Raw genomic sequence first — 26,495 nt, 5'->3', positions numbered from 1 at the left:
ATTTATTTTATGTATGTGAGTACATTGTCACTATCTTCATAGATATCAGAAGAGGGCATCAGATCCCATGACAGATGGTTGTGAGCCACCATTTGGTTGCTGGGAATTGAACTCGGTATCTCTGGAACAGCAGCCAGTGCGCTTAACTATTGAGCCATTTCTCCAGCTCCTCTTAGGTTCTTCTTAATTTTTGAACCGTTACATTATGCTTGTGTATAGCAGAATATGTGAATTATGTTCTGCTTCATAGCTGTATAGTAGGAAAAGAGTTAAATGTTAATACTAATAATCTTTTTTTTTTTTTAAGCCGCTATATAAAACAGCCTTTGCCTGATGAGTTTCTCAGCTCACCCTTAGAGCCTGGGGCCTGCAATGGCGCTAGGGGTAGCTATGAAGGTGAGCATTCCTGCTGCAGGGCTGCGGGGCTGTGGGGCTGTGGGCAGCAGATGACCTCACTGCTCCTGATTTCTGTCTTATTGGAAGGTGTTAAACACATGGATGTATTTGAGTCTGTGCTGGTAGAGGGTAGTATCTCTTAGTCATCAGTAACCTTTGACCCGTGTAGAATTGTCTTAGATTCCTGCTAATTGTTTTTTTTTTTCTCAGACACACCAAGCCTGGAAGTATTGGGTCACAAGGCTAAAGTTAGGAAATACAGCCAAGACTTGTGTGGCTTGACAGTGCTCGGGACCAAGGTCTTGAGTGATCACTGACTGCTGTGCTCTCTTCCCAGGCCTCCAGAGTCAGATTTACTTCTTATCCGGTAGCATTTACTTACCTAGCATCTTGTACACACCATCTGCCAGCATCTGCCCCAGAAGGACAGATTTCAGAAGGTTGAGGCTGGCTCTCTTTGGCATTTATTTCTGACTTCCTAGGAAACAACTGGGTTTCGGTCATAGGAGAGAAGAAAGTCACAGTTGAAAAACAGAACAGTGGGTTCATTGCAAAACCCCAAGGCATCCCTTACTGTGGCCAGGTGCTGAAGCGTCTGTCCTTCCGTCTTTACAAAGGCGTGTGCTTCGTCTGCAGTGTAGTTGTCACTCTCAGGAAGTACAGGTCATCATGTGTCTTTATTCCTGTACCTCCGTAAATGATCTCTAAATTCTTCAGGTTTTGGTGGGTTTTTAAATTTTTTATGTATTACTCTTGTATCCGTGTGTGCCTTGTCTGTGTAGGTGTGTGTGGAGGCTGAGGGTTTATTACTCTTGCATCCGTGTGGGCGTGTGTGTGGGCGTGTGTGGAGGCCAAGGGTTATGTTTTGGAGTCAGTTCTCTCCATCTGCTTTCATGCAGGTTCTGGGGAGCAAACTCAGTCACCACTGTCATACAGCACATGCCTTTATCTGCTGACTTTGACCCCTTTGCTCTCCCTCTGTCCCAGGCTGGGCTGGAACTCACTGTGCAGGTTATGTTTACCTTTACTTCCCAATCCTCCCAAACACTGAGACTGCAAGATTTTAAATTTGATTTTAAGATTTTGTTTCTTGCATTGAACAGCTTGGGTTCTGAATGCTCTGTTTTAGTGCATCTCTCTGTGAAGCTAATGATGGTCAGCAGGAGGACCATGTGATGTGAGGAGCTGCTGCCTAAAGACTCACTTAAATTCTCAGCCGTGGTGGTGGTGGTGGTGGCACATACCTTTAATCCCAGCACTGGGAGGCAGAGGCGGGTGATCTCTGAGTTCCAGGCCAGTCTGGTCTATAGAACAAGTTCCAGGACAGCTAGGGCTACACACGCACGCACGCACGCACCACCTCTTGAAAAAACAAAATAAATAAATGCATTCATTCTCCGGTATCTGCTTCCTTATTGTGGAATAAGATGTCTTGCCGGGCGGTGGTGGCGCACACCTGTAATCCCAGCACTCTGGGAGGTAGAGGCAGGCGGATTTCTGAGTTTGAGGCCAGCCTGGTCTACAGAGTGAGTTCCAGGACAGCCAGGGCTATTCAGAGAAACCCTGTCTCGAAAAAAAACCAAATCCAAAAAACCAAAAAAAAAAAAAAAAAAAAAAAAAAAAAAGATGTCTTGTCTGCCCCTGGAGCAGACACTTGTTAAATCAAGTATCTAATAACTATGAGATGTACAGGGAGGGATATACTTTAATATATACAACAAAACGTATAAGGAAATAGTAATGCACCTTACATATTAAATGTTTTATGATTTCTTTGTGGGTTATGTTGTTTTGAGGTAGGGTCTCCTGGAGCCAGGCCAGGATCCAAACTTGTCATGTGGTTCTGGCTGTCCTTGAACGCACTGTCCCGCCTCAGCCTCCTGAGTGCTTGGGTTATAGATAGATATCACCATAGCTGGCTAAAGAGTCCTAACATTTCAGTACAGGACTTACACAGATTGTTTTTCATATGCATCAGGAGACGACGAAGAAGAAATGGATCATCAAGAGGAAGGGAAAGAACAGCTTTCTGAAGTGGAAGGCAGCGGTGAGGCCGATCAGGGAGGTGACCCCAGTGACACCACCCAAAAGGCGAAAGGCCAGCAGCGCCACAAGAGGCTTTTCACCTTCAGCCTTGTGAACTCCTGTGGAACTGCTGATATCAATGCACTGGCAACTGACGGGAAACTACTCAAACTCAACTGTGAGTGCTGGCTCTGCCCCTTTCAGTAGACTTGGGGCACATAAGATCTGTTTGATGAGAATCACGGTACTTCACACTAACTACATCAGGTATTAACTCTTTATGTAGCTCTAGGGCCAGACACTTGAGTCCCTTGGAGAATGATTGAGGACACAAATCTTTCAAAGGGTTTTTACCCTATTCTTTTTTGTAGTGGAGTTTGAGATAAGCACCCCCCCCCCTTTATTTTTAGGTGTTGACATTTTACCTACTTGTATGTCTGTGCCTGATGTCCCTGGAGATCAGGAGACAGCATTGAATCTCCTACAGTGGAAATTACTGCTGTGAACCACCAAGTGGATGCTGGGATCTGAACTCTACAAGAGCAGCAAGTGTCCTGTACCATCTCTAACCCCAGAAGATTCTAACCCTAAATGTCAGTTGGCCTCAGACTTACTGTGTAGCTGATGCTAGCCTTGCACTTCTGACCTTCCTGTCTCTATCTCTTGAGTCCTTAGAGTTGAGGCATATGCCACTGTGCCCAGCTGTCACCTTAGTCCTTGTTGCTCATGATGTCAGAAGCAAACAGGCTTCCATTGCTCTGCGAGAGCTTTCCTCTGGCTCAGTGGTTCCTAGGGTCACCTTAGGATCATTTCTGTAGACTTGCTTCACTCATAAGAATAGGTGCATGTGTCTCTTTGCTTCATAAAAATACTTCACTGTATATGATGCAGCTGGAGGTAGTCATGGAGAGCATGCATGGAGCACGGTAATCGGACAGCCGCTTGGGGAGAAGCATCTAGGGTTGTGGACGTGCGTCATGTGTGATGTCTCCATGGCCACGGCAGACGCCGCACCCTTTGTGTCTTCCACCTTCTGCCATTAGGAAACAAATTAATTAACAACTAGTTTCTCTCTTTCTCTCCCTCCCTCCCTCTCCATCTCTCCTTCCCCCCACTCTGCCCTCCCTTCCCTTCATTTTAATTAAAAAAATGTTTTGTTGTTTTGTTTTTTTTTTAAACAAGGTTTCTCTGTGTAGCTCTGGTCTCAAATTCACAGAGATCCACCTGCCTCTGCTCTCCAAGTGCTGGGATTAAAGGTGCATGCCACCACTACCCAGCTTTAGACCAGGCTGGCCTCGAACTCAGAAATCTTCTTGTCCCTGCCTCCCAGAGTGCTGGGATTACAGGCGTGCGCCACCGCCCAGCTCGTTCGCATGTTTTTAATAACAGCATAATTGGGATGGCGATGCTCTCTGAGCGTTCCTTCTCTTTCGAGTCTGTTCAGTTCCACCGAGCTCTCAAATGTAGCTTTTGTGTGTGTGCTTCGTTCTCCTGAGGTCAGCCCTGGTGTCCTCCTCTGCTGCCAGGCATGGGGGTTTTGTTTTTACAGAACTATCCCGTTAATTGGCCAATAACAAATTAAGTGTGTATGTGGGGGGCAGGGAGTGCACATGTGTGCCAGGTTCCTAGAGCTCAGAATTGCAGATGGTTGAGCTACCAAGCGTGGGTCTAGGGATCTCAGCTTGTCCTCTGGAAGAACAGCAACTGCTGAGCCATCTTTGAGTCCTCAGTTCTTTTTGAGACAAGGTTTTTCACAGACCTGGAACTCACCAAATGGGACACTGGCTACTCACCCGTCCCAGAGATCTGTCTGTCTCCCTCTTGAGCGCTGGGGTTGTGAGCCCCCACCCCCATGCCCAGCCTTTTTTGCTTGTGTGCTTGGATTGCATTCGGGTTCTTACTCTTGCTTAGTGGGCACTTCCCCAGCAAAACTCTCTACCGTTACCGTTTGGTTTTATTAGTTTGTTTTTTGTTCTTTTGTTTTTCCAGACAAAATTGTTCAGTGTAACACTCTGGGTGTCCTGGAACTCACTCTGTAGACAAGGCTGGCCTGAAACTCACAGAGATCCACTTGCCCCTGTCTCCCAAGTGCTGAGACTAAAGGTGTGGGCCACTGTGCCCAGCTCTTTTGGTTTGTTGAGACTGGGTTTTATGTGGTCCACACTATCTGGTCTTGCACGGTCCTGAACTCCTGGTTGTACTTCTACTTTCTGAATGCTGAGGTGACAAGCTTGAGCCACCACACACGCTCTCAAATTTGACTTAGCTTCCTTAATCCAGTCCCCCTTGCTTTCTCTGTCTACCACCAGTGCCTTAGCGCTTGCAGTAGTAAAACTTCTCAGCTTTCAGGGATTTTTTTTGTTCTGCCCGGTGTCTCTCCCATGTTTGAAAATGGTTACTTTATCTGTTTGTCAGATTTTCTTGTGGTGCAGGCACGAGGATAAACCTGCTCCCAGCTATTTCGTCTTGACTCTATGTATGACCAGTCAGATTCTGGGGCTTGGGGGCTAGCTGTAGTATTAAGGGAGACTCTGAAGCTGTGGGAGGTTGAGATTCAATAAGGCTGCCCCAAGTTCTAGCATTGCTCTCCTCAGTGCTTGGTGGTGGGCGAGCAGGTGTGGTGCTACTGCCTGAGTGTGGCCCTTCTCACTCTGGTCACTTGGAGAGCCTCCCTTGGTGTTGGTCATTCCATAATAAGTGACACTGTGGTCCCTCCACAGCTCGATCCACACTGGCCATTGACTGGGACAGTGAGAGCCGAAGCCTTTACTTTGATGAGCAGGAATCTGAGGTATGTCATTCGGGGTTTGTGGTCAGTGCTGTGTTCTGCTTTCTGCTCTGGAAATATATTGATATTCCTCTTGTTGATTGGACAACAGTTAAACACATTTTCCTTAAGTCTTGAAATGAGAAGCACCCAAAACTGTCATTTTGTGTCCAGAGACTGCAGAAACTATGGTGTATTCCAGGCAGAGAGCTGCTGTATCTCTTGAGCCAGGAAGACGCTTCTCCACCAGAACTCAATACTTCTCCCTCGCAGGCCTGTGAGAAGCACATGAGCATGTCGCAGCCTCAGAAGAAGAAGAAGGCTGCGGTAGCCCTGCGTGAGTGCATCGAGCTCTTCACCACCATGGAGACCCTCGGCGAGCATGACCCCTGGTACGCTTCGCTTGTCCCACGCTCGGAGCAGGGCATCTATGTGCTCGAGGGTCCGAGGTTTGCTGGAACCACCATGTGCCTAGAGGCCTCTTACTGTACCTGGACAGGTTATCTCTTTCTTAGCCATACCTGTGATATATTTGTGTGTGCGACAGCTATTTGCCAGACTGAGAAAGCTGCTGCTCTGAGGAGCAGGCAGAGGTTTGTTCTTTAGTACTGGGGTTGAGTCCTGCCTGGAAGGATAGTCCTTGTGACTTCCTAATGCCCTGGCCAAGTAAGTCTCCTTTGTCTTTAGGTACTGTCCTACCTGTAAGAAGCACCAACAGGCAACAAAGAAGTTTGACTTGTGGTCTTTGCCCAAGATTCTGGTGGTTCATCTTAAGCGTTTCTCCTATAACAGATACTGGCGGGATAAACTTGACACAGTTGTGGAATTCCCAGTCAGGTGGGTGTCTACCCGGGTGCTGATTAGGCGAGAAGATGCTTGAATTAGGTTGTGTATTACTTGGCTCTGGGAGGTTGACTTGTGGAGCAATCCTTCCTTCCCCTACTAGTGGGAAAAATCACTACTGTGTCACTGCTGGTCTGCTTGAATCCTCACACCGGTCGGTCTGTGGCCAGCTCTTCTGGTTCATCGTTGCCGTCAGGGAACCTGGCTTCAGCCAGGGCAGCACAGGCTCAGTTCTGTTTCTCATTAACAGGGAGAGGGGACCAGATAGTAGTCTACTCTGGGGAAACTATCTTCAGCTGGATGTGGTTTCGCATGCTTGTAATCCCTTGCTCAGGCAAGAGGATCATTGAGTTCAAGGCCACCTTCATAGTTAAAAATTCATTTCCTTTTTTTTGTTTTTTTGTTTTTGTGTTTTGGTTTTTTGAGATAGAGTTTCTCTGCGAAGCCCCAACTGTCCTGGAACTCACTCTGTCAATCAGTGTCAGTCTTTGCCCTGAATGCTGGGATTGAAGCCTGTGCCTCAGAGCCTGACTTTTACCTTTTCTGTATTTTTGAAAATTTCATAATGGGCTGGTGAGACTAAACAGCTCATGGAGTGAGAATCCTTGACACACAAGCCTACTGACCTAGATTTGTTCCCAGATTCAGGGTAAAAGGAGAGAACCAAGTCCTAAAATTTGTCCCCAGCTCTTTCTGCAGTATGGATTTCAGTACAGATTACAAACAGAGGTAACCCTAACATAGCCAGCTTTTTGGCCCCCAATAACAATTCCCCAGTATTAGCAGGAAGTAACTATACACTATCAGGTCGCCCCCTCTTCACATATCATCAATTACAACATGAAATGATAGCCTAGTCCAGGAAGAGCAGGCTCTGGCTGTCCAGGCTCTGGAGGACCATCCGGGGCTAGGGCTATGCAGGCAGCAGTTGGAGCAATTTGCAGTCTTTAATTGATTGGAAATCTGCTCGAGCAGATACATATTAAGGATAGCTAAAGCTAAAGAGTTTGGGGAAATTTTTTCTCAGGTATACATTTGAAACTTTTAGACCTGTGGTCATAGTAGCTGGGGGTGGAAAGTCCCAAGACCAGGGAAAGGGGAAGAGACCCCACGCTCAGGAATAGGCAGGTAAGGAAACAGGCTGTTGATTGATAGTATTTCTCTGGAGTACATTTGACCTGTGAGAGAGGTGGATTCAAGCCTATTCCCTGAAGCATCTAAGAATCGTTTTTTAAGTTTATAAAAAGAGATGTTTTAGGTGTGTTAGTATTACTACTGTGTCTCTGTACTGAAATCCACATAGTAGAAAGAGCACTAGACACCTACTTTCGAGTCATAATAAAAGCTTATGAACACAAAAATGTTTTTTTGTTTTTTTGGTTTTTTTTTACCAATTACTTATTACGAGCACGGGTGATTGATTGCTGACAGTAGGTTTCTTTACATAACAGGATAGTAAAAACTTACTGGAAACCTGTTCTGTGAGTTTACCTCTTTTTAGAATCGGTAGCAAGGTAAACTGTCTTTCTCAGCTAAAGGAGGAAGTGAGGCCTGAGGCCTTGTTTTTTTAACACATGAAGAGAACTGAGAAGCAGCTGAAGCCTTGGCTGCTGCTGTAAAACCCATACATCTGCCCCTAGCCCAGTGGTCAGCGCCAGAGACCTGCGAAAGGGAAACTTGACCTGAGTAAGCAGGAAGGACAGACTAAGCAGCTTCCAAATCTGTTTAAAACCTGACAGACCCAGGCTCCCTGGACAGTCCCTAGGTTCCTCAGTGGTCAGTGAAGGGCAGCATGTGTCTGTGGCTGCCAGGCAGAGACAATCTGAAGGCTTTCCTGTACATGGGAACCTTGTCTAGGCAAAGAGGGGCAGTCGACTCCCAGTGACCTGCTTGTCCACAGTATGGGCACTGCTGTGAGGTCAGGGTACAGGCCAGTTTTGACCCAGTGGCCCACTGTGCAGCGTGGAAAGCAAGCCTGGGTGGTGGTCTTCTGTGCTCACTAGCTTCTTGAGAGATTAGGGACGCTGCTAGGAGCTGACTTGTCTCTGTCATAAAAACATTTTTATTCAACATGTTAAATACCATATTCTGAAGATCTCTGAAGTGTTTGAGCACCACCTGTTAACTGTGTCTAAACAGACAGACTGTCTCTAGTTACTTGTTTTCTGCTTAACTTTGAAAGCATATACTGGAAACTCATTCCTGTAATTAATTACATTAGCATTTACTATGATTACAGGTATACTTTTGAACACATTAACGAATTTGATCATTTATAAGGTGACTGACCATTAATTTGCATGTCTTAATTATTTTTAACTGTTAGTTTATATAAGGTTATGATTTTGTAGCTTTATCCATTTAGTTTGAGCCTTAAAAATTAAAATTTTTAAATTGTAAAAGCTCTGTATAAAAGCTCTGTATAAAACTTTTAATCATAGATAAGGTCCTCTGGGAGGCTGGGAACTTGACTGGCTCTGAAAACGGGCGTAGTAAAGAAGCCAACACAGCCGTTCCCTGGTGAAAGGCAGAAAGTTTATTTCAGACTGCCATGCAATTGTCAGGGTTAAGTGTGACCCTGAGGAAGGACTGAATGGACCTAGAGGCTCGCATTGACCGTGACAAGTTAACAGACACCAGTCGTGTGAGAGGTTTGTCTCGGGTTTGAGATGGTCACACTCACTCAAACTTAAATACACAATAATAACAAAAGAAAATTTCAAAATACAGTAAAACTTTCCAGGGCCTGTCTGACATTTAAATTACTACGGCCTTGTTTGCACTTTAGTTAGTCCCAGCTCCTCACTCAGGTGCTGAATTCCTCTTTGGCATCTCCTTCCCCTGCCGACACCTGTGGTATGACAGGGCCTTGACAGCCTTCTCCCAGTTTCTGTTCTTGGTCTACTCTTCTCACACAGTTGAGTGTTCTGTGGGTGAAAGGGGTTGCTGGGTTACACTACACTTTGAATTACCATATTTATGGGCTATTATGTTTTTACTCAGAGCTCTGAACATGTCCGAGTTTGTCTGTGACCGGTCAGCAAGGCCTTATGTTTATGACCTAATCGCTGTGTCCAATCACTATGGAGCCATGGGGGTTGGTCACTGTAAGTATTGGCATCTGCTTCCTTCTGAGGTATGGACGTGCCCCACCTAGAGTTCCTCAGCCTCTTCCTAGATGCCAAGCGCTGCTGTAAGCGCTGGCTTGGTTGAGTCTCCAGCTTCGAGCTTTCTCAGCCGCTCTCTGCTCGCCTTCTTCCTCCTCTGTAAATCTCCACGCTTCTAACTCAGCGGTGGCAATTGTGTCGATCAAGACAGTCTGCGGATCACTATGCCGGCCTGGGCTTCCCCGTGTAGCTCAGCCAGGGTGACCCAGGACTCCTGGCAGTAAAGTACGAGGTTCACAGGTGTGAGCCACCACACTGCGGTGACTCTAGGAACTCTCCTAAGGCAAGGGTGTGACAAAACCTTGGTCTCTTTGTTTATTTTGCCTTTTCAAGTCATGGTTTCTCTGTGTAACCCTAGCTGTCGTGGGACTAATTCTGTAGACCAATGTTTCCGAGCGAACACTGTGGTTCAGGTACTTGATCAAAGAATTCTTAGCCATTTCCAAATAAAGTTAATGTTACAGAGAAGTGTTCCTAATAATTTAAAACAACTGCACAAAACTAGCGTCTGTAATTACAGAAGTGTCCCAGCTCTGCAAAAACAAAACTCGGAGAAAATGCAAGGGGTGCATAGCCCTGGAAGGAGAGATGCCAAATGAGTTTATTTTTGGTTTGGTTTTGAGACAGGACCTCACCATCCAGGCCAGGCTGGCTTGTCTTGCCAGGTAGGCCTCGATGGCCCTGAACTCAACGTTCCTTTCTTAAGCACCCCAGGCTAAGTGCTAAGATACGGTACATATCTCCATACCTGGGAAAATAGTACATTTTTTTTCTTTTGCTCTATTTCCCAGAATTTCTATAACATTTAGGATCACTAAAACTGTGTTTTAGTGCTGGGCAGCAGTGGCACACGCCTTTAATCCCAGCACTTGGGAGGCAGAGGCAGGTGGATTTCTGAGTTCAAGGACAGCCTGGTCTACAAAGGGAGTTCCAGGACAGCCAGGACCACACAGAGAAAAACCCTGTCTCAAAAAATGAAAAAAAAAAAGTGTTTTAGTTACAACTGAAGCTGTTAGGGGGCACGGTTTCACCCCCATACCTCGTGCTGGGATGGAATTTGGAGAAGTGTTTTAGTCACGACTGAAGCTGTTAGGGGGCACGGTTTCACCCCCACACACACCCCCAACCCCCCGACCCCCGTGCTGGGATGGAATCTGGAGCCTTGTCCATCCTAGATAAGTAGTGCAGCCATCCAGTTTCCCTACATCTTGCCCGCCCAAGAGTTTCCCTCACAGCTGTCAAGAGAAGGAAACTTTAAGCCTCTTGTGCACAGTCTAGCTCTGCAGACCCACTGAGCACTGCCTTCCCAACCGAAGCTCCCCGCCAGCTCCAGAGGCACCGTGCTCTGTAAAGATGGGAACGGGACTGTTGCTCTGCTCTTATTTTTTAAATCTTAGCAGCATCAGCTCTCTCTGAGTCCTTCTGTGGCTCTGAATTATACAGTGGCCGTCTTTGTTGTTTGGGGTTCTGATGACAGTTGCAGGCCTGTGCTCTGTCAGTGTTGTGCCTCCAGCAATGAATACAGCCGTGATAGACCCAGGGCAGCTGGAGAGAGCTCAGCAGTAGAGAACACTGTCAGCTGGCTCTCAGCTGTCTGGGACTCTAGCACCACCTATGACATCTGTGGGTACCCTCCATGTAATCAGTAATAAATCTTTATTTAAAAATAGACAAAGCCCCAGGGGATGGTGACGCACGCTTTTAATCCCAGCACTTGGGAGGCAGAGGCAGGCGGATTTCTGAGTTCGAGGCCAGCCTGGTCTACAGAGTGAGTTCCAGGACAGCCAGGGCTACACAGAAACTGTCTCGGAAAAAAAAAAAATAGACAAAGCTGTGTGTGGTGGCACGATGTTAATTCCAGCACTCAGGAGACACAGCAGGGGAATCTGAGTTCAAGGCCAGTCTGGTCCACAGAGTAAGCTTCAGAAATAAACACTAGTGTGTGTCCCTGGTATCTCAACAATGTGGCTCAGCATACTGTAAAGATACCGGTCACATTAGCCTGGTGACCTGAGTTTAATTCCAAGAACCCTAAAAAAGTAGAGGGAGATAACTCACCCGCCCGCCCCCCCCCCCCCAGTTAACCTCTGATGTCCACACCTAAGTGCCATGCACAAGTGCACACACAGCTTTTAAAAATTATTTTAAATATTAACATTAAGTAGGTCTGTTTTATTGATTAGTGTCCCAAAATTATAGGTGACATTTGGTCTCTGACAGCTCTGTGCTTACCCTTTCAAGCTTGTCTGAAAGATCCAGGTTGGAAAAAATGTTGAATTATTCCCACTGGGCTGTAGTGCCATACACCTTTAATCCCAGTGGGAGGCAGAGGCAGGAGGATCTCTGAGTTCCAGGACAGCCAGGGGTACACAGAGAAACCATGTTCTGAAAAACCAAAGCCAAACAAAACATAACAAAACCAGGAGCCATAGGGGCTGGAGGTTATTTAGCTCAGAGCTAGAGTGCTTGTCCAGCAGGCACACGGCCCTGGGTGTGGTCCCCCAACCTCCAGGAAGAATAAAAAGGACTATAATAAAAGTCGATAATAAATTATTGACTATAAATTATCATTCCTTATATGTATGGGCATATTTTTTTTTAAATTAGTTCTGTAATTTGGTGGTGGTGGTTTTCTGTTTCAAGATGTGGTTTCACTGCAACTTTCCTAGACTTGGCCAGGATGGCCTTGAACTTGGGGCAGTGCTTCTATCAGTGCTTCCTAAGTGGATCCACACTGGCTATATAGTATTCTTAATTTTAGTGTTAATATTTTGGGTATGGGTATGAGCATGTGCATGTATTTAGTGCTAACCTAATAAGTTACCAGATTAATTTTTTCGGTGGTCATTAGAGCATTTTGTTTATAACCCGGCAGACACTGCATATGCGAAGAACAGACTGAACGGGAAGTGGTATTACTTTGATGATAGCAGTGTGTCCCTGGCCTCTGAGGATCAGATAGTGGTGAGTACCTTCCCAGATGCCTGCTCCTCTCTGGTATCTCAACAAATAAACCAAAAAGGTTCCCTCAAGTCACTTGGTTACCTCGTTCTGCTAGGAATCTGTGTGTAGAGTTGACTGTCATTCATTCTAGATCTTTCCTAATGGAGAAGCTCAGTTTTCCATGAGGTATCAGCACACCTGCATCGCTGTAGCTGTGGCAGCGGCAGCAGCATCAGGAGGCAGCTCCTAAACAGGCTTTACTGCTGCTCCTGGGCATGGATCTGCAGGGCAAGGTGGCAGATTCCTCAGAGGCCTGCTGTCCACCCAGTCACTCATTCAGTGAGCTGGGTTATTGAGATAGTATCTCTGTATCTCTGCCTGCTCTGAAACTCACTATGACAGTTTAGCCTCAAACTTAGGTAATTCTCCTGCCTCTGCTTCTTGGGTCCCAGTATTACAGGTGTGTGTCTCCCCCACCCCCATTCAGTTTAAGATTGATTTTTATTTTATTTTAAGTTAGGGTTTTACTCTGAAGTCCAGGCTGGTCTTGAACTTGGAAAAAGAATCCTCCTCTCAGGCTCTCCCTCTCCTTGCTGGGGTTACAGTCGGTGAGGAAAGGGGTGGGGTGACTCTATTATCAGCGAATGGACCCCATACCTTGTGTTTTAGACGAAAGCCGCCTACGTGTTGTTTTATCAGCGTCGGGATGACGAGTGTCCCTGCACTTCTTCGCCGGGCGGCTTCCCTGGCTCCGACGGAGGGGAGAAGCTGAGCAGCTCGCAGCAGGGCTCGGGGGATGAGGAGGAGGCTTACACCATGGACACCAACTGATGCTGCCTGTGACCCGCCCGCCCGCCACCCCACAGCACCAGCATCCTCCCCCAGGAGAATATCTTTGGCACTCTTGAAGACTGCTCATATCAATCTAAAACCAGATGAGGAAATTACCTTCTTTTATGAGAAGAGGAAGGAAAAACAAAACCCTGCTTTCTGAGAAGGGTTATGTTAAGAGGCTGAATTATTTTTTCTTTTAAACGGGTGGTGAGATAAAAACCTGTGGAGCTGAAATGTGGGGTGGGGTTTGGTGCACAGTGGCGTGTGTCTCCTGGATTCCAGAGATGGAGAGGAACACCCTGTAATGCGCATGGTGCAGCCGTGAAGACCCACCTGCAGGGCTGCTCTCCTGGGTTTTGGATTCTGGTGCCCACACTGCTCACCCCAGTAGTCTGGCCACAGTAAACCAAGCCTCCAGCAAATTTGATGTTGTCCTCTAGTTCTTTGCTGTTCACTGAGATGGGCTTATAGTTTTCTAAAGTCTCTGAAACCAGTTTCTATTCTCCTGTTTTCTCAGAATTTCCAGCCTTTTTCCCAGTTATGAACTGAAGTTAGTATTGGGCTATTGTTTTCAGTTTCTCACAGAACCCTACAAGTTCTGTTTTGTCCCCCACTGCCCTTGATAAAGTGATTCTATGTGGAACTTTCATTAGCTCTCCCTTAAAAGAAGTCTATTCATAAAAATGGCTGCAGTGTGTGGCATTGTTTCTCCATGTTAGCTCCAGAAGAACACGATCGGTGTTTTTCAGATCTCCAAAAACGGTCTACTTAATGAAGTTTAGGAAAATACTTTGTCGGTAACCGACCCCTACAGACCGGAGGATTCTCCTCCTCAACCCTGGGCCTTACTCCCCTGGTCGGTCGCACTGCCAGGCCAGCGCCGGGGCCTTTGTTCCCCTCCGTGGTCATGTGAGCCTTGAGCGACCTTTAACCTAGTGGGCGGGGGAGGGGTCGCGGTCTTGGAACGTGGACTCGGTGACCGACCGTTGGGCACTCTGGTGCGGCAACGGCCGGGTGAGGACTCAACGGGGCCCCTCCAGCCACGGCTGGCCGTAGTTCCGGGACCCAGACGGCGGCAGAGGGCGGAGGGAAAGGCTTAGCGGCCACCAGGCTAAGGGAGCTCTGGGGGTGAGGCGGGGCATCTCGGGCTCCCCGTGACCCAGGTCCTCCGAGAATGGCGGGTGGTCCTCCCCTCGGAGGAAAGGCAGGGAGGATGATGTGTAACCGTAGATCAAATTCGAAATCAGGGCCGAATCCCAGCCTCTCTATAGAAGCATCATTCTCACGTTGCTCCGCGCGTTTACAGTTACCACTTAATAAAAGAAAGCATGGTCGCTTTTAGGGAAATGTCTGAAAAGCTACGAAGATGCAGGAAGGAGCTGACCGCGGCTATAGACCGGGCCTTTGAAGGAGTCAGGCATTCTCAGGAGAGCACCGCCCAGCAGAGGCTGGACGCGCCGCTCGCCTCCCTGCCGGTGCACAGGCTCCTCTGCAGACCCCCCCTGGCCGCCTGCCCCTCTGCTGCCCCGTGCTCTGGTGCCTCGTGTGCTCCAGAGAACGAGAGCCCGGCCTTTGGGCCACACCATATTCCAGTCAATGCAAAACCCCAGCCATTATTCCCCAAAAGAAAACCTCTGACCAGCAAGGAGAATGTCTTGATGCACTCTTCCGTTTTGGCACGTGAAAGACAGTTTTGGAGAGCTGCAGGAGATGGGGAAAACTGGAGAAAAGAAAGTTTAAGGTGATTCTAATTTGATAGCTTACTAGAAACTGTTTAAAAAAAAGTTGAAGATCACAAATATGACTAAGCTAGTCTCCTCTTGGGAGCACTGACTGAATACAAGAAATTCATGGTTTTTAGAATGTGGGCCAGCAAACAGTTTTTGTTATTGTTGTTAAAGATTTATTATTGTATGTAAGTATACAGTAGCTATCTACAGACACACCAGAAGAGGGCATTAGATCACATTACAGATGGTTGTAAGCCACCGTGTGGTTGCTGGGATTTGAACTCAGGACCTTCAGAAGAACAGTCAGTGCTCTTAACTGCTGAGCCATCTCACCAGCCCCTGGGCGAACAGTTTTTTCGGTTTTTTGTTTTGTTTTGTTTTGTTTTTTGGATTTTTGGTTTTTTCGAGACAGGGTTTCTCTGTGTAGCCCTGGTTGTCCTGGAACTCACTCTGTAGATCAGGCTGGCCTCGAACTCAGAAATCCACCTGCCTCTGCCTCCCAGAGTGCTGGGATTGCAGACGTGCGCCACCACTGCCTGGCTTTCCTAAGTGTTTTAATGTTTGTATTTTGTACATGTGGATGTTTGGCCTGCAGAGACCAGAAGGCTGTGATATCATAGCCCCTAGAACTAGAGTTACTGATTCTACCATGTTAGCTACCATGTGGGCTCCTCAGATCTGGAAGAGCTTCAGTGCTGTCTCAACCGCTGAACTGGCCGTCTCCAGCTGCCATGTTTTTCTAATTTTTAAAATTGTATGTGTGTGTCTGTGTGTGTGTGTGTGTGTGGGCACACTGCCACAGCAGGTCTACAGAAGTGAAAGGGAATCTCTCAGGAGTAGACTCTTTGCCCGTGGGTTCAGGGAGTTAGCTAAGGTTGTCACACTCCCTTTGCTGAGTCATTTTGCCAACCTGTTGCTTTTGAAACAGTCTCATGTAGACCAACTGATTTTCAACTCCTGTGTAGCTGAAGGTGACCTAGAACTCTGATCTCTTTCTCTAAGACCCGAGTGTAAGAAATGCAGGCATGAACTATCAGCCCTGCAGAAACCTGGTTTAAACGCAAAACAATATTGCACACCCTCTTCCATGTTGAGAGCCAAGGCACCAGCCCACACCTTCCTTTCCCAGCCTAAGTCTATGGCTAGGCCCTGCTGCCTGGATTTACCTCTGCTTTTGTTTCACTCCTGTCTTAAAAACCTTTTGAGCTGGGCGGTGGTGGCGCACACCTGTAATCCAGCACTCTGGGAGGCAGAGGCAGGCGGATTTCTGAGTTCGAGGCCAGCCTGGTCTACAGAGTAAGCTCCAGGACAGCCAGGGCTATACAGAGAAACCCTGTCTCGAAAAAACCAAATCCAAAATACCAAAAAACAAACAAACAAAAAACCTTTTGGCTGCTAGGTGATGATGGTGCACACCTTTAATCCTGGCCCTTGGGAGGCTGAAGAGGTAGAGACCTCTGAGTTTGAGGCCAGCCTGGTCTATAGTTCAGGACAGCCAGAGCTGCACAGAGAAACCCTGTCTCTAGGAGGGAGTTGGGGTGGGAGGGTTTTTGGACTGTCTCCTTTAGGCCTATTAAGTAACTACAAACTGCCTCATCCCCGGCATCCTGACCTGGAGCAGGGATGATTGCATGTGATGTGACATAAATGGCTAGCCATCTTGCCAATCCCAAAGTCAAGGAATTGAGAAGCCATTTAACTGCAAATATATGTGTTGGGTTTTGGTTGGTTGGTTGGTTGTTTTGTTTTTGTTTTTCAAGACAGGGTTTCTCTGTGTAGCCCTGGCTGTCCCGGAACTCACTCTGTAGACCAGGCTGGCCTCAAACTCAGAAATCCGCCTGCCTCTGCCTCCCAAGTGCTGGGATTAAAGGTGTGCACCATCACTGATCAGCTATGTGTTGGTTTCATAAAGATGAATGCAGCCTGCAATGGGAATGGGTCATTACAGTGTTGTTAGTTTCTTCACGTATTTAATTAGCAGTTTCTCATATTGTCATAGCATAAATGGTGGCCACCAGTATATTTTATTTAGTCTTAACTGGGCAAGATGGCTACTGTCTTGAATCCCAGCCCTCAGGAGACAGAGGTAGGTAGGTTTGCACAGTCAGTTCCAGGCCAACCTGGGCTACATAGTGAGGACCTTGTCTCAAAAACAACAAACCAGCTGGGTGGTGCTGGCACACACCTTTAATTCCAGCACTTGGGAGGCAGAGGCAGGGGGATTTCTGAGTTTGAGGCCAACCTGGTCTACAGAGTGAGTTCTGGGACAGCCAGGGCTACATAGAGAAACCTTGTCTTGAAAAAAACCAAATCCAAAAAACAAAAACAAATAAACAAAAAACCCAGTTGCATTTTGGATTTTCTGAAGTTTTTCTGCTATTTTCCTGAAAGAATATCTAATTCCCCATCTTCTTCTCCCCCAATCCCCCCACCTGATCTGGACTGCAGGAAGGATATGGAGAGAGATTTAAAAGTTGACCCAAATATGCTGCTCAGCAGTTCTAGCCAAGAGGTCACAAAGGATCTGCTAGACATGATTGGTAAGTGGAGAGCCACATGGTCTGTCTGTCACACATGCCAGGTCTGTACATCTTGAGTTTGCTCACAGCAGACAATGAAAAAATAAATACCACTCCTTCAAAGAACTGGTCACCCAGTGAGGTCACACAGCAGTATCATTATAGTGTCTAATGATTTGGGTCCCTGAAGGAACAGATAGCAGCCCCAGGCCTTAGTCCTTGAGTGTGGAGCTACAAATAAAATAAAAATAAAATAGGATAAAGATATAAGCAGAGGGAAGAGACAGCAGAGAGTCTCTAGGGGATAAAACAATAGTGGAAGAAATCTTCCCTGTAGCTGGAGCGAGTGGCACCCGCCTTTGCTTCTGGCACTCAGAAGGCAGAGGCAGACAATCTGTAGGAATTTGAGGCCAGCCTGGTCTACAAATTGACTTTCAGGCTAGCCAGGGCTACAGACTGAGATACTTTGGCAAAAAACTAAAATTTCTCTGGGCATTGGTGGCACACACCTTTAATCCCAGCACTTGGGAGGCAGAGGCAGGCAGATTTCTGAGTTTGAGGCCAACCTGGTCTACAGAGTGAGTTCCAGGACAGCCAGGGCTATACAGAGAAACCCTGTCTCAAAAAAACAAAAAATAAATAAAATTTCACATCTCCCTTAGAAGTAGCCAGTTAGCATAGTACTATATGTCCTATCTTTTTGAATATGTTAATTTTGTTTTTATTATGTATATGTCTGTGTGTGTCTTGAGGATATGTGCATGTGAGTGTGGGTGCTGTCAGAGGTCAGAGCTGTTGCATCCTTCTGGGGCTCGAATCCCAGGTGGTTGTGAGCCACCAGGCGTGGGCGCTGGGGACCACATGGAGGTCTTTTGCAGAGCAGTAAGGGCTGCTAGCTGATGAGGTGTCTCTCAAGCCCCAGTTTTCTTTTTAAAAAATTCTTTATTAATCTAGGCAGAATCTGAATATTACTTTATGTGTATGAGTATTTTGCCTGCCTGTATGTATGTATAGTGTGTACACTTCTGTGTCCATTCAGGCCAAAATAGGGTGCTGGGTTTCCCCCGGAACTAGAGTTGAGAGCTGTGAGCTTTGTGGGTGCTGGGAGCTGAGCCCGGGTCTCCGGCCAGAACAGCCAGTCCTCTTGCCAGCTGAGCCTTCTCTCCACCCCACCCCCCACTTTTTTGTCATTGTTTTGGTTTGGGACTCCCTAGGGCTAGGCCAAGCTTTTCTTTTTCAAACAGGGTGGGGGTGGGGGTAAGCCAGGCCAATCTCAAACTTAAAATTTTCCTGCTGATTTCCTCTGAATATTGAGATTATCACTGCACTACTACCACACCAGCAGTTGGACACACAGCAGTTGCAGTTTTACCTGCAAACACTCTGTATCTGCGTGTTCTGTGACCGTGTGCCCTGTTTCTATGACTCCCATGCAGTGGACCAGCAGCTCCTGATGGAGGGCTACACACTCTCAGGCACTGCAGGAAGCTATTGACATGGGAAAATGTCCAGGTTAGAGAGGGGCCCCTTTGTACCTTGGAGGACTGGCTGTGGGCTGCTGCTGCTGGCCCAGCTTTTCCTTAGGCCTCACCAGCGCCAGCCCACATTGATTACCTGAAGGACCCTGGTTTTCATACCATCTTGTCACTCTCTATAGGTCAGGGAGTTTCGTGAAGTCAAGCCTGTGTGTTCAATTCATACCGACAACGGGGGCCAGATGTGTTCTGGGGCAAAGGGAAGGTATCAGGTCCACCTTACCCTGGAGCTCACTTGTCTGTGCTGCGACAGGAATGCCTAAGTCTGCAGTGGCAGTGCTCTTCCACTTACGGTGGTGTGTGTGTGTGTGCGTGCGTGCGTGCGTGCGCGACAGGAATGCCTAATTCTGCAGTGGCAGTGCTCTTCCACTTCCACTTACGGTGGTGTGTTTGTGTGTGTGTGTGTGTGTGTGTGTGTGTGTGTGTGTGTGTGTGCGCGCGCGCGCGACAGGAATGCATAATTCTGCAGTGGCAGTGCTCTTCCACTTATGGTGGTGTGTGTGTGTGTGTGTGTGTGTGTGTGTGTGTGTGTGTGTGTGCGACAGGAATGCCTAATTCTGCAGTGGCAGTGCTCTTCCACTTCCACTTACGGTGGTGTGTTTGTGTGTGTGTGTGTGTGTGTGTGTGCCCGCGCACGCGACAGGAATGCCTAATTCTGCTGTGGCAGTGCTCTTCCACTTCCACTTACGGTGGTGTGTGTGTGTGTGTGTTTGCGCGCGCGCGCGCACACACGCTTACCAGCTTGTGGTAGTAGGTACCAGACTAGACATGTTCGTTCATAATACATCAGTTTTGTGGGTTTGTCTTATTCCTGGACTGTCCTCAGAAACTTGTGAGTAGAGCTGTAAAGCCCATGTCCTTTTGTCCTTGTTGTTTTAAGACCACACAAGTATCCGAACTATTGAAGAACTGGCTGGAAAACTAGAATTCGAAAATGAATTGAACCGTGTGTGTGGGCGCTGCCAAGACTCGCCCTTCAAGGAGGAAGCGTGGGCCCTGCTCGTGGATGGGAGTCCTCAGAAGGCTCTGGATTCCGACCCCAGTAGCCTCAAGCAGGCTTTGGATGATCAGAATATTGTTGAGACTGTTCTGGACTTGGAAGAAGACTACAACTTGATGACCTCCTTTAAATACCAAATAGAATGAGGAGAGTAGATGCCAGCAGACACAGTGGTGACCAGAACAAGTCTTCACGGAGGTTGGCAGAGCCCGAATTGCCACACCTTGTTCAATTTCTGCTGAATCCCATTTTGAGCTAAGAGCCCAGGTTTTAGTTCTGTTGTTTTGAAATGTTATTTTGGAGTTTTTTGGACTTGACATTTTTTAAAGTGTATTTTTGGTTGTGTTGAATATATACAGTCCCCCGGTAGGTTTTAGGTTATGCCTCTGTTTTTTGTCCTTGTATTCTTTTACATGAATCCTCGGAAAATGTGGGAACCATAAAGACGATGGGTTTGTTACCTGGGGCTAGCAAATCACAGGTAGCTCCACGCAGAATAGCCAGGCTCTGGCTAAATTCTGACTTGGGCACGCTCCTGCCTGTGTGCTCTCTTCTACACACACACACACACACACACACATAGTGCATACACTGCATACAATGCACACACTGCACACAGGGAACCCTGACCCACGCTTGAGTCCCTAGCCCTACCCTACACAGAGCAACGCCTCTGCACAGGTCTGCTGCAATCAGTTTCTGGTAGGATCCCAGGCTGCCTCCTTTAGGACAGTTCCTATGAGGCCCCTTACCTAACCAATCCTCCACAGCCATGTGGACCCTGCTGGGGGACAGGCAGGGGAAGCTAAGCAGAGGTTTACCTGTCCACCTTCACACCTGATCACCTCACCCCACCATGAGTAGTTCTGTAGCACAGACCATGCTGAGCCAAGACAGGGTGTGGAGAACCAGGCTTCTGCCCCAAGGTTAGCATAGAAGAAAAGGGGGAGGGGGATGGGTGAGCTGACTCAAAGTGTATCATTCAATTATTTTTAGCAGCTAGTGTAGTCTGGGGATTTGGCTCAGTGGTACTGACTGGTATGTGATGAAGTGATCATGCGGTCACCTGGCAATCTCTCTGTCAAATGGACCTCCCCCATGAGTGCTAACTGGTTTCCAACCAGGGCTGTTCAGATGCAAGAGAAACAAGAGAAAAGGACACGTCTATGAGTGGCTCTTGTTGGCTAAGAGCCGTGTAATGCCTGCAGGAGGTGGCACAGTCCACACTCCAGCCTGTGCAGCGGGAGGTTGTGAATACTCAGCACTAGCCCATCTCTGCTCAGGCTGTGGTAGACGGAGAGGTGCCCGCCTACGTGAGATTCATGTTCATAAGCCAGTGCCTTGCTTAAGTGGATGTGGACTTTGTTTTGCTCTTGTTTTTGAGAGAGTGTATATATCCCTGGGTGTCCTAGAACTCCCTATGTAGACCAGGCTGGTATTGAACTCAGATCTGCCTGCCTCTGACTGCTGGGATGTACCATCACCACCCAGCAGTGTATCTGTGTTAGTGTGTCACATGAATACAAGTGTTAGAGGAGACCGGAAGAAGCCTCTGGAGCTCCTGGAGTTGGAAGTGTAACAGTCTTGAGCCTCCCGTCATGGGTGTTGAGAACCACTGGGGCCCTCTAGAAAAATGGCAAGCACTCTTACCTGCCCTGCCCTGCCCTGCCATCTGTGCAATCTCTCCAGCCCTCTTTCTTTTGTTTTTTGAAAAGGGTCTCACTACATAAACCATTCTGAACATGCTATCCCCCTGCCTTAGCCTTCCAGGTTCTGTGATTACTGGTATGCACCCCCACACCAGTCTTCTTGTTCACTGACATCTATGTGACATCACTGGGCATAAGTCTCAGGATTTGTTGGGACTGCAGGTTTTTCCACTCTTAGGTTTATGGTCTTCTTTCCTTTAGTCTTCAGAGTAAGAGTAATCAAATCTAATTCATTCTTAAGGGTAATGATGGGGTAAGAAGGGCAAGAATTAAGCTCTAGCTCCACATCTGCTGGTACACACCTTTGGCAGGCAGAGGCAGATCTTTGTGAGTTCGAAGCCAGCCTGGTCTATAGAATGAGTTCTAGGACAGGAACTGACAAGGCTGTTAAAGAAAGGGACCCAATCTTGTTGGGTATGGAGAGGGCAGGTGACAACAACCAAATTAAAAAAAAAAAAATCTTAAAAGATGTGTGGTGGATAAATGTCTGTAATCCCAGCACTTGGGAGATCAAGCAAGAGGCTGCTCAGGAGTCCACAAGCATTCTTGACTACATCATAGTACCATGGTTGTCAGTCTGTGGGTCTCGATCTTCTTGGAATTGAATGACCCTTTTACAGGTTCGAATATCAGATATTTACATTTCAATTTATAACAAAATTGCAGTTATGAAGTAGTAATGAAAATAATTTTATGGTTGAGGTCAGCACAACACGAGGGACTGAATCAAAGGGTCATAGAGTGATGGGAAGGTTAGGAGCCACAGTAACTGTACACGAGGCAAAGCTGAGAATACTTCATATCTGTGATATGCCTACAAAAACCACAGTCCACAGTCTCTGACCATGAGGCAAATGTTAGACAAACCCAGACAAGAGACTATTCTAGGATACCTGGCCAAAACTGGATTTTCCAAGGTCATTAAAAAATAAGGATTCAAAACCTTTGACCTCCAGGGACTAGGAAGACACAATAGCCAAGCATGTGGATCCTGGCCTGGAGCTAAAATGGTAAAGGACATCAGTAGCAATGAGTGAAGTCTCCCTGAGGGCTAGGGTCAATGTATTGAGAGTTTTGACAGATATACCAGTTTTATGTCAACACTGAAAAAGCCAGGCAGAATATACTCATGCCCACTATATTTGAAGTTTTCTATAAGTTATTGTTGTATATAAGTTCAGTTATATAAGTTATATATGTTATATATAAGTTATAACCATAAGTTATTCTAAAACTTAACATTTAAAAAATGAATCAAGTAGGTAGAGAGATGGCTCAGAGGTTAAGAGCACTGACTGCTCTTCCAAAGGTCCTGAGTTCAAATCCCAGCAACCACACGGTGGCTCACAACCATCTGTAATAGGATCTGATGCCCTCATCCGGTGTGTCTGAAGACTTTGTACTCATATACATAAAAAATAAAATTAATAAATCTCTTAAAAATACAATCAACTCCCACCTATTACAAAAAATATTTAAGTGAAATATAAGAAAGCATGAAAGGAAATTAGAGTGGTTTAAAAAATATTTTCTATTATTATTTACAGTAGACATGTATCATTTCAGTATAAAGAAATCATGTGTGTCTGCTGATGAATCCCAGAACTCAGAAGACCAGGCCAGCACGTCTCACTGAGCTTCACCCCAACCTGATCCCCATCCCCATCAATCAACCCTGGGTACTGCCAGGTGGTTCCTATCAGCCACCAACGGTGACAGTTTGTGAGAACTGAACAGATGGTTTCCAGACACACAGGACTCCTGTAGAGCCCCTGACCTGAGGGCTTTGGATCCTTGGGCTGGATGTCAAAGGTCTCACAAAACCAAGTCCTAATTGAGGTCACAGGTCAAGGTCTGTCTCCATCATGGCTTGGAGGGATGGGGACAGAACCCGAACCATGCAACACTTTGAAGTGATGGGGTTTTGATTTTGCTTATGGTGGAGTTACTGGCCCTTGGGAAACATGGACCCAACACAAGGAGGAGATATGGAAGGATAATCTAGGCTCCCTCTGGCCAGAAAGGTAAGTTTTCCTTTAGTAAAGGGTTCATGTGAAAATTCAATTTAGGAAATAAGGAATTCATTTTAAGTATCCAAATAGGGGATCTTTTTCTCAGTGTAGAAACAGATGCTTGGCAAAGTAGGTAAGCATCAAGTCTCAGACACTTGACAAGCTGGGGCTGCCCCAGATTACTCAGGTGGGCCCAGGATGTCCTCCTCACCCGTGTCCACCCCCTGGCTTACTAATGTAATGTAAGCCCTTCCTGCCTTTGTCATCTACTCAGTGGGGAGGAAGAAGAAGGATTTTCAGGAATTTGCTGAAGGGGGTATAGAAGCCTAAAACATAGCAGTTAATACAACTAAAGGTTTTCAGAGTTCTAAGCATTCATAATGTATGACAATGCTAGTCATGTCTGAAAAACCTGAAAATGTCTGACGTCATTCAGCTTCCCTCCCCCGAAGTTCATCTTGGCACACCAAACAATCACTGAATTGTTTCCGTGGAAACACCGGAGTGCAATTTGGATTACCAGAATCAAAATAGAAACAAGGCAAATTCAAGAATAAATAGGAGCAGAGGAACCTGCTAGCTGCAAACTGCAAATTCAAATCACAGCATAAGGCAGATGAGAGGCTGGGCCCATCCACCCTTGTCATTTTCAGATTCCATGGCGGAATTCCACTAATATGCTAAATCCAAAGCTGCAGAAGTAGACAGAGACATAAGGCAAGAGATAAGTCTGTCTACAGATGTTTCTAGAACAAAAGATTGGATGGCTGGATGGCCTGCTGCAAACAGTTAAGTAGCAGTGGGAGGTAGGCCAGGCAAGAGCAGAGCAGCTGCCTGCTGTTAAGAGCTTGAAATTGGCACTGCCCTCGGGACAACTACATGACAAGTGTTTCCCACACTCCCAAGCGTGGCTGCCACTCTGGCTACCTAGATTAATTTCAAGGCCCTATAACTGAATGCCCTACCCAGCTGCCAGGGCACTCAGCAAGTCTCTGTGCCTGTGTGAGGGGAGGCTCCATCAGGCACCGAAACCTGTCTTCTCGCCTCTAGCTCTCAGAACTCCCACCAGCGTGTGTGTCTCCTACTCTCCACTCAGGGACAGTAGAGCAACCTGTTCTACTTCCCCCTAACTCCTTGGTCTTCTCTTGAACCTCAGAGAAGATTCCAGAAGCATCAAGGGAATGGGAAGGAAACAGGCAGTGCAGCTGAGGAGTCTGTGTCCCTCCCCTTGCACCCAGGAACAAGCCAGCGGATGTTAAGGCCATCCTGACACCTGAATTGTAAGATGGTCAAGAAAGCCAGTAGAAAGGGCTCATCTGGGGGCCACATGGTGCTTCTCCGACTGTGGAGGCACATGACTTTAATATGGCAGGGGAAAAAAAGTGATACTACTAGGTTCCCCAATTGTTGAGGATTGCTAAAAAGACTGTCACCCCAGATCATGTTCTGGTAATTTGTTTTCTTCTTGGTATGGGAGAACATTAATATTTTGGGTTCAAACTAAATATTTACAAAAGGAACCAAGTCTTACTCAGGAACTGTATTTGAAATGGATCCAAGCCCTAATGTGGAAGGGATCTCTGTCGTATACTATCTGGAAAATGTATGAAAGTTTTGTTCTAAGACTGGCTTTAAAAACTTTTTTTTAAAAAATTACAAAGACATCCAGGGAGGGTAGGGAGGTGACTATTTTTCTGGGCACACTGGGCACACAGGAGAAATTTCCTGTGAAAGAGAAGGAATAAGCAGGAACCTCTGGGAGCTTCTGAAGCCGAGTTGGGGGTGGGGGGCAAAAGGGTGCCACAGAGAAGCCAGATTTCAAGGTAGGATTTTGTTTGGTTTTTGACAGTTTGTTTTTGTTTCTTGACACAGGGGAGGTTTCTGTCCTGGAACTTACTCTGTAGACCAGGATAGCCTCAAACTTGGAGCTTCACCTGCCTCTGCGACCTAAATCCTAGGATTAAAAGTGTGTGTCACCACCACCCTACTTGAAGACAGGGTTTTAAGGAGCTATCTGCCTCTGCCCTCAGTAAGTACCAAGTCAAACACTCTCCAGTGTGCTGGGAGCACAGCAAGGACAAGGTGGATGGATGGCGTCCTTACTTCTGGAGTTCACATCCCTGGTTAAGTGAAAAAAGAATACTGACTCAGCTAGATCAGTAGGAGTTAAAACAGGGCAAGAGGATGAACAGTCGTCAGAACTCACAGGGTGGAAGGAGAGAACACACAGACACACTCAAAACTTAAAAAGGCCATTTTGCTGGTAATATGTAAATGGATACAGGACTGTCAAGCAATTAAGTGCTGTAGTCAACTTCATTTCCATCCTGGAGTAACAGAGGGTGGAGCACTCAGCAGACTCTCTCCTCCCTCCCTAGCTCTCCCACCACATCCGCCCCTGTGTAGCTACATAGAGCTCTAGAAGCATCTGAAGAGCCAAAAATGTTGTGTGTTCCAGAGACGTGTTTGGGACTGTCACGCTCACCAAGTCTGGCAGGAACATTAGGAAAAAAAAAAAAAAGAAAAGAAAAAAGGAAAAAAAAGAAAGAAAAAAGCCATAGGAACAAAATAAGAAACAATACCCCTTCCAAATGATTGCCAGAAATATACAGTGTAATTTTTAATTATTTCAGTCTCGCTGGAGATACATTTACTACCTACTCTATCAAAACACCCAGCTAGTGGACACTGAGTCACATGTACTTTGATGTCATTACACGAAATGAAATACTTTTGAAGAAACAGAGCATGTTACAACAGCAGGGACTAGCAACATAGGGTCCATCTTTGGCACTTTACAGTCAGATGGTTCTAGAAGGGCTTATTCACAAATACTGAAAAAATATCTAAATTCACAGGATTTCAACTTTGAATTAAAATAGTAAAACAATAAACATCAACATGAGACAAAAATAAAATATGACCAACACTACAATTGTTCAAGAAGAATCAGGCCCTTTGGTCTCGAAGCTTCCTTCCTTCTCGTGGCCCTGTAGTCTGGAAGGGCTGGAGGGA

At 46.6% G+C, this 26,495-nt stretch overlaps 2 protein-coding genes across 4 annotated transcripts in view; both read left to right on the top strand.

Annotated features, from left to right (window-relative positions):
- Usp4 (ubiquitin specific peptidase 4) overlaps positions 1 to 13,661 on the top strand; it is a 45,909-nt gene extending 32,248 nt beyond the window's left edge. For all 3 annotated transcript variants that reach the window (XM_052187276.1, XM_052187273.1, XM_052187275.1), the window contains 8 exons: positions 308 to 396; positions 2,375 to 2,599; positions 5,142 to 5,212; positions 5,462 to 5,580; positions 5,876 to 6,025; positions 9,035 to 9,138; positions 12,074 to 12,162; positions 12,811 to 13,661. In XM_052187276.1, coding sequence (XP_052043236.1) covers positions 308 to 396; positions 2,375 to 2,599; positions 5,142 to 5,212; positions 5,462 to 5,580; positions 5,876 to 6,025; positions 9,035 to 9,138; positions 12,074 to 12,162; positions 12,811 to 12,972 — 1,009 coding nt within the window. In that variant the 3' untranslated portion in view covers positions 12,973 to 13,661. The remainder of the gene's footprint in view (positions 1 to 307; positions 397 to 2,374; positions 2,600 to 5,141; positions 5,213 to 5,461; positions 5,581 to 5,875; positions 6,026 to 9,034; positions 9,139 to 12,073; positions 12,163 to 12,810) is intronic.
- Positions 13,662 to 13,758: 97 nt separating this feature from the next.
- C7H3orf62 (chromosome 7 C3orf62 homolog) lies at positions 13,759 to 20,135 on the top strand. The gene is made up of 3 exons (XM_052187277.1): positions 13,759 to 14,716; positions 17,154 to 17,245; positions 19,640 to 20,135. Exons 1-3 carry the CDS (start codon positions 14,304 to 14,306, stop codon positions 19,903 to 19,905), a joined length of 771 nt encoding a protein of 256 aa, XP_052043237.1. The 5' UTR covers positions 13,759 to 14,303; the 3' UTR covers positions 19,906 to 20,135.
- Positions 20,136 to 26,495: the final 6,360 nt, after the last annotated feature.

The sequence above is a fragment of the Apodemus sylvaticus genome, chromosome 7 (genome assembly GCF_947179515.1).
Source record: "Apodemus sylvaticus chromosome 7, mApoSyl1.1, whole genome shotgun sequence".
NCBI lineage: Eukaryota > Metazoa > Chordata > Mammalia > Rodentia > Muridae > Apodemus > Apodemus sylvaticus.
This window is presented reverse-complemented; position numbering and strand designations above follow the sequence as displayed.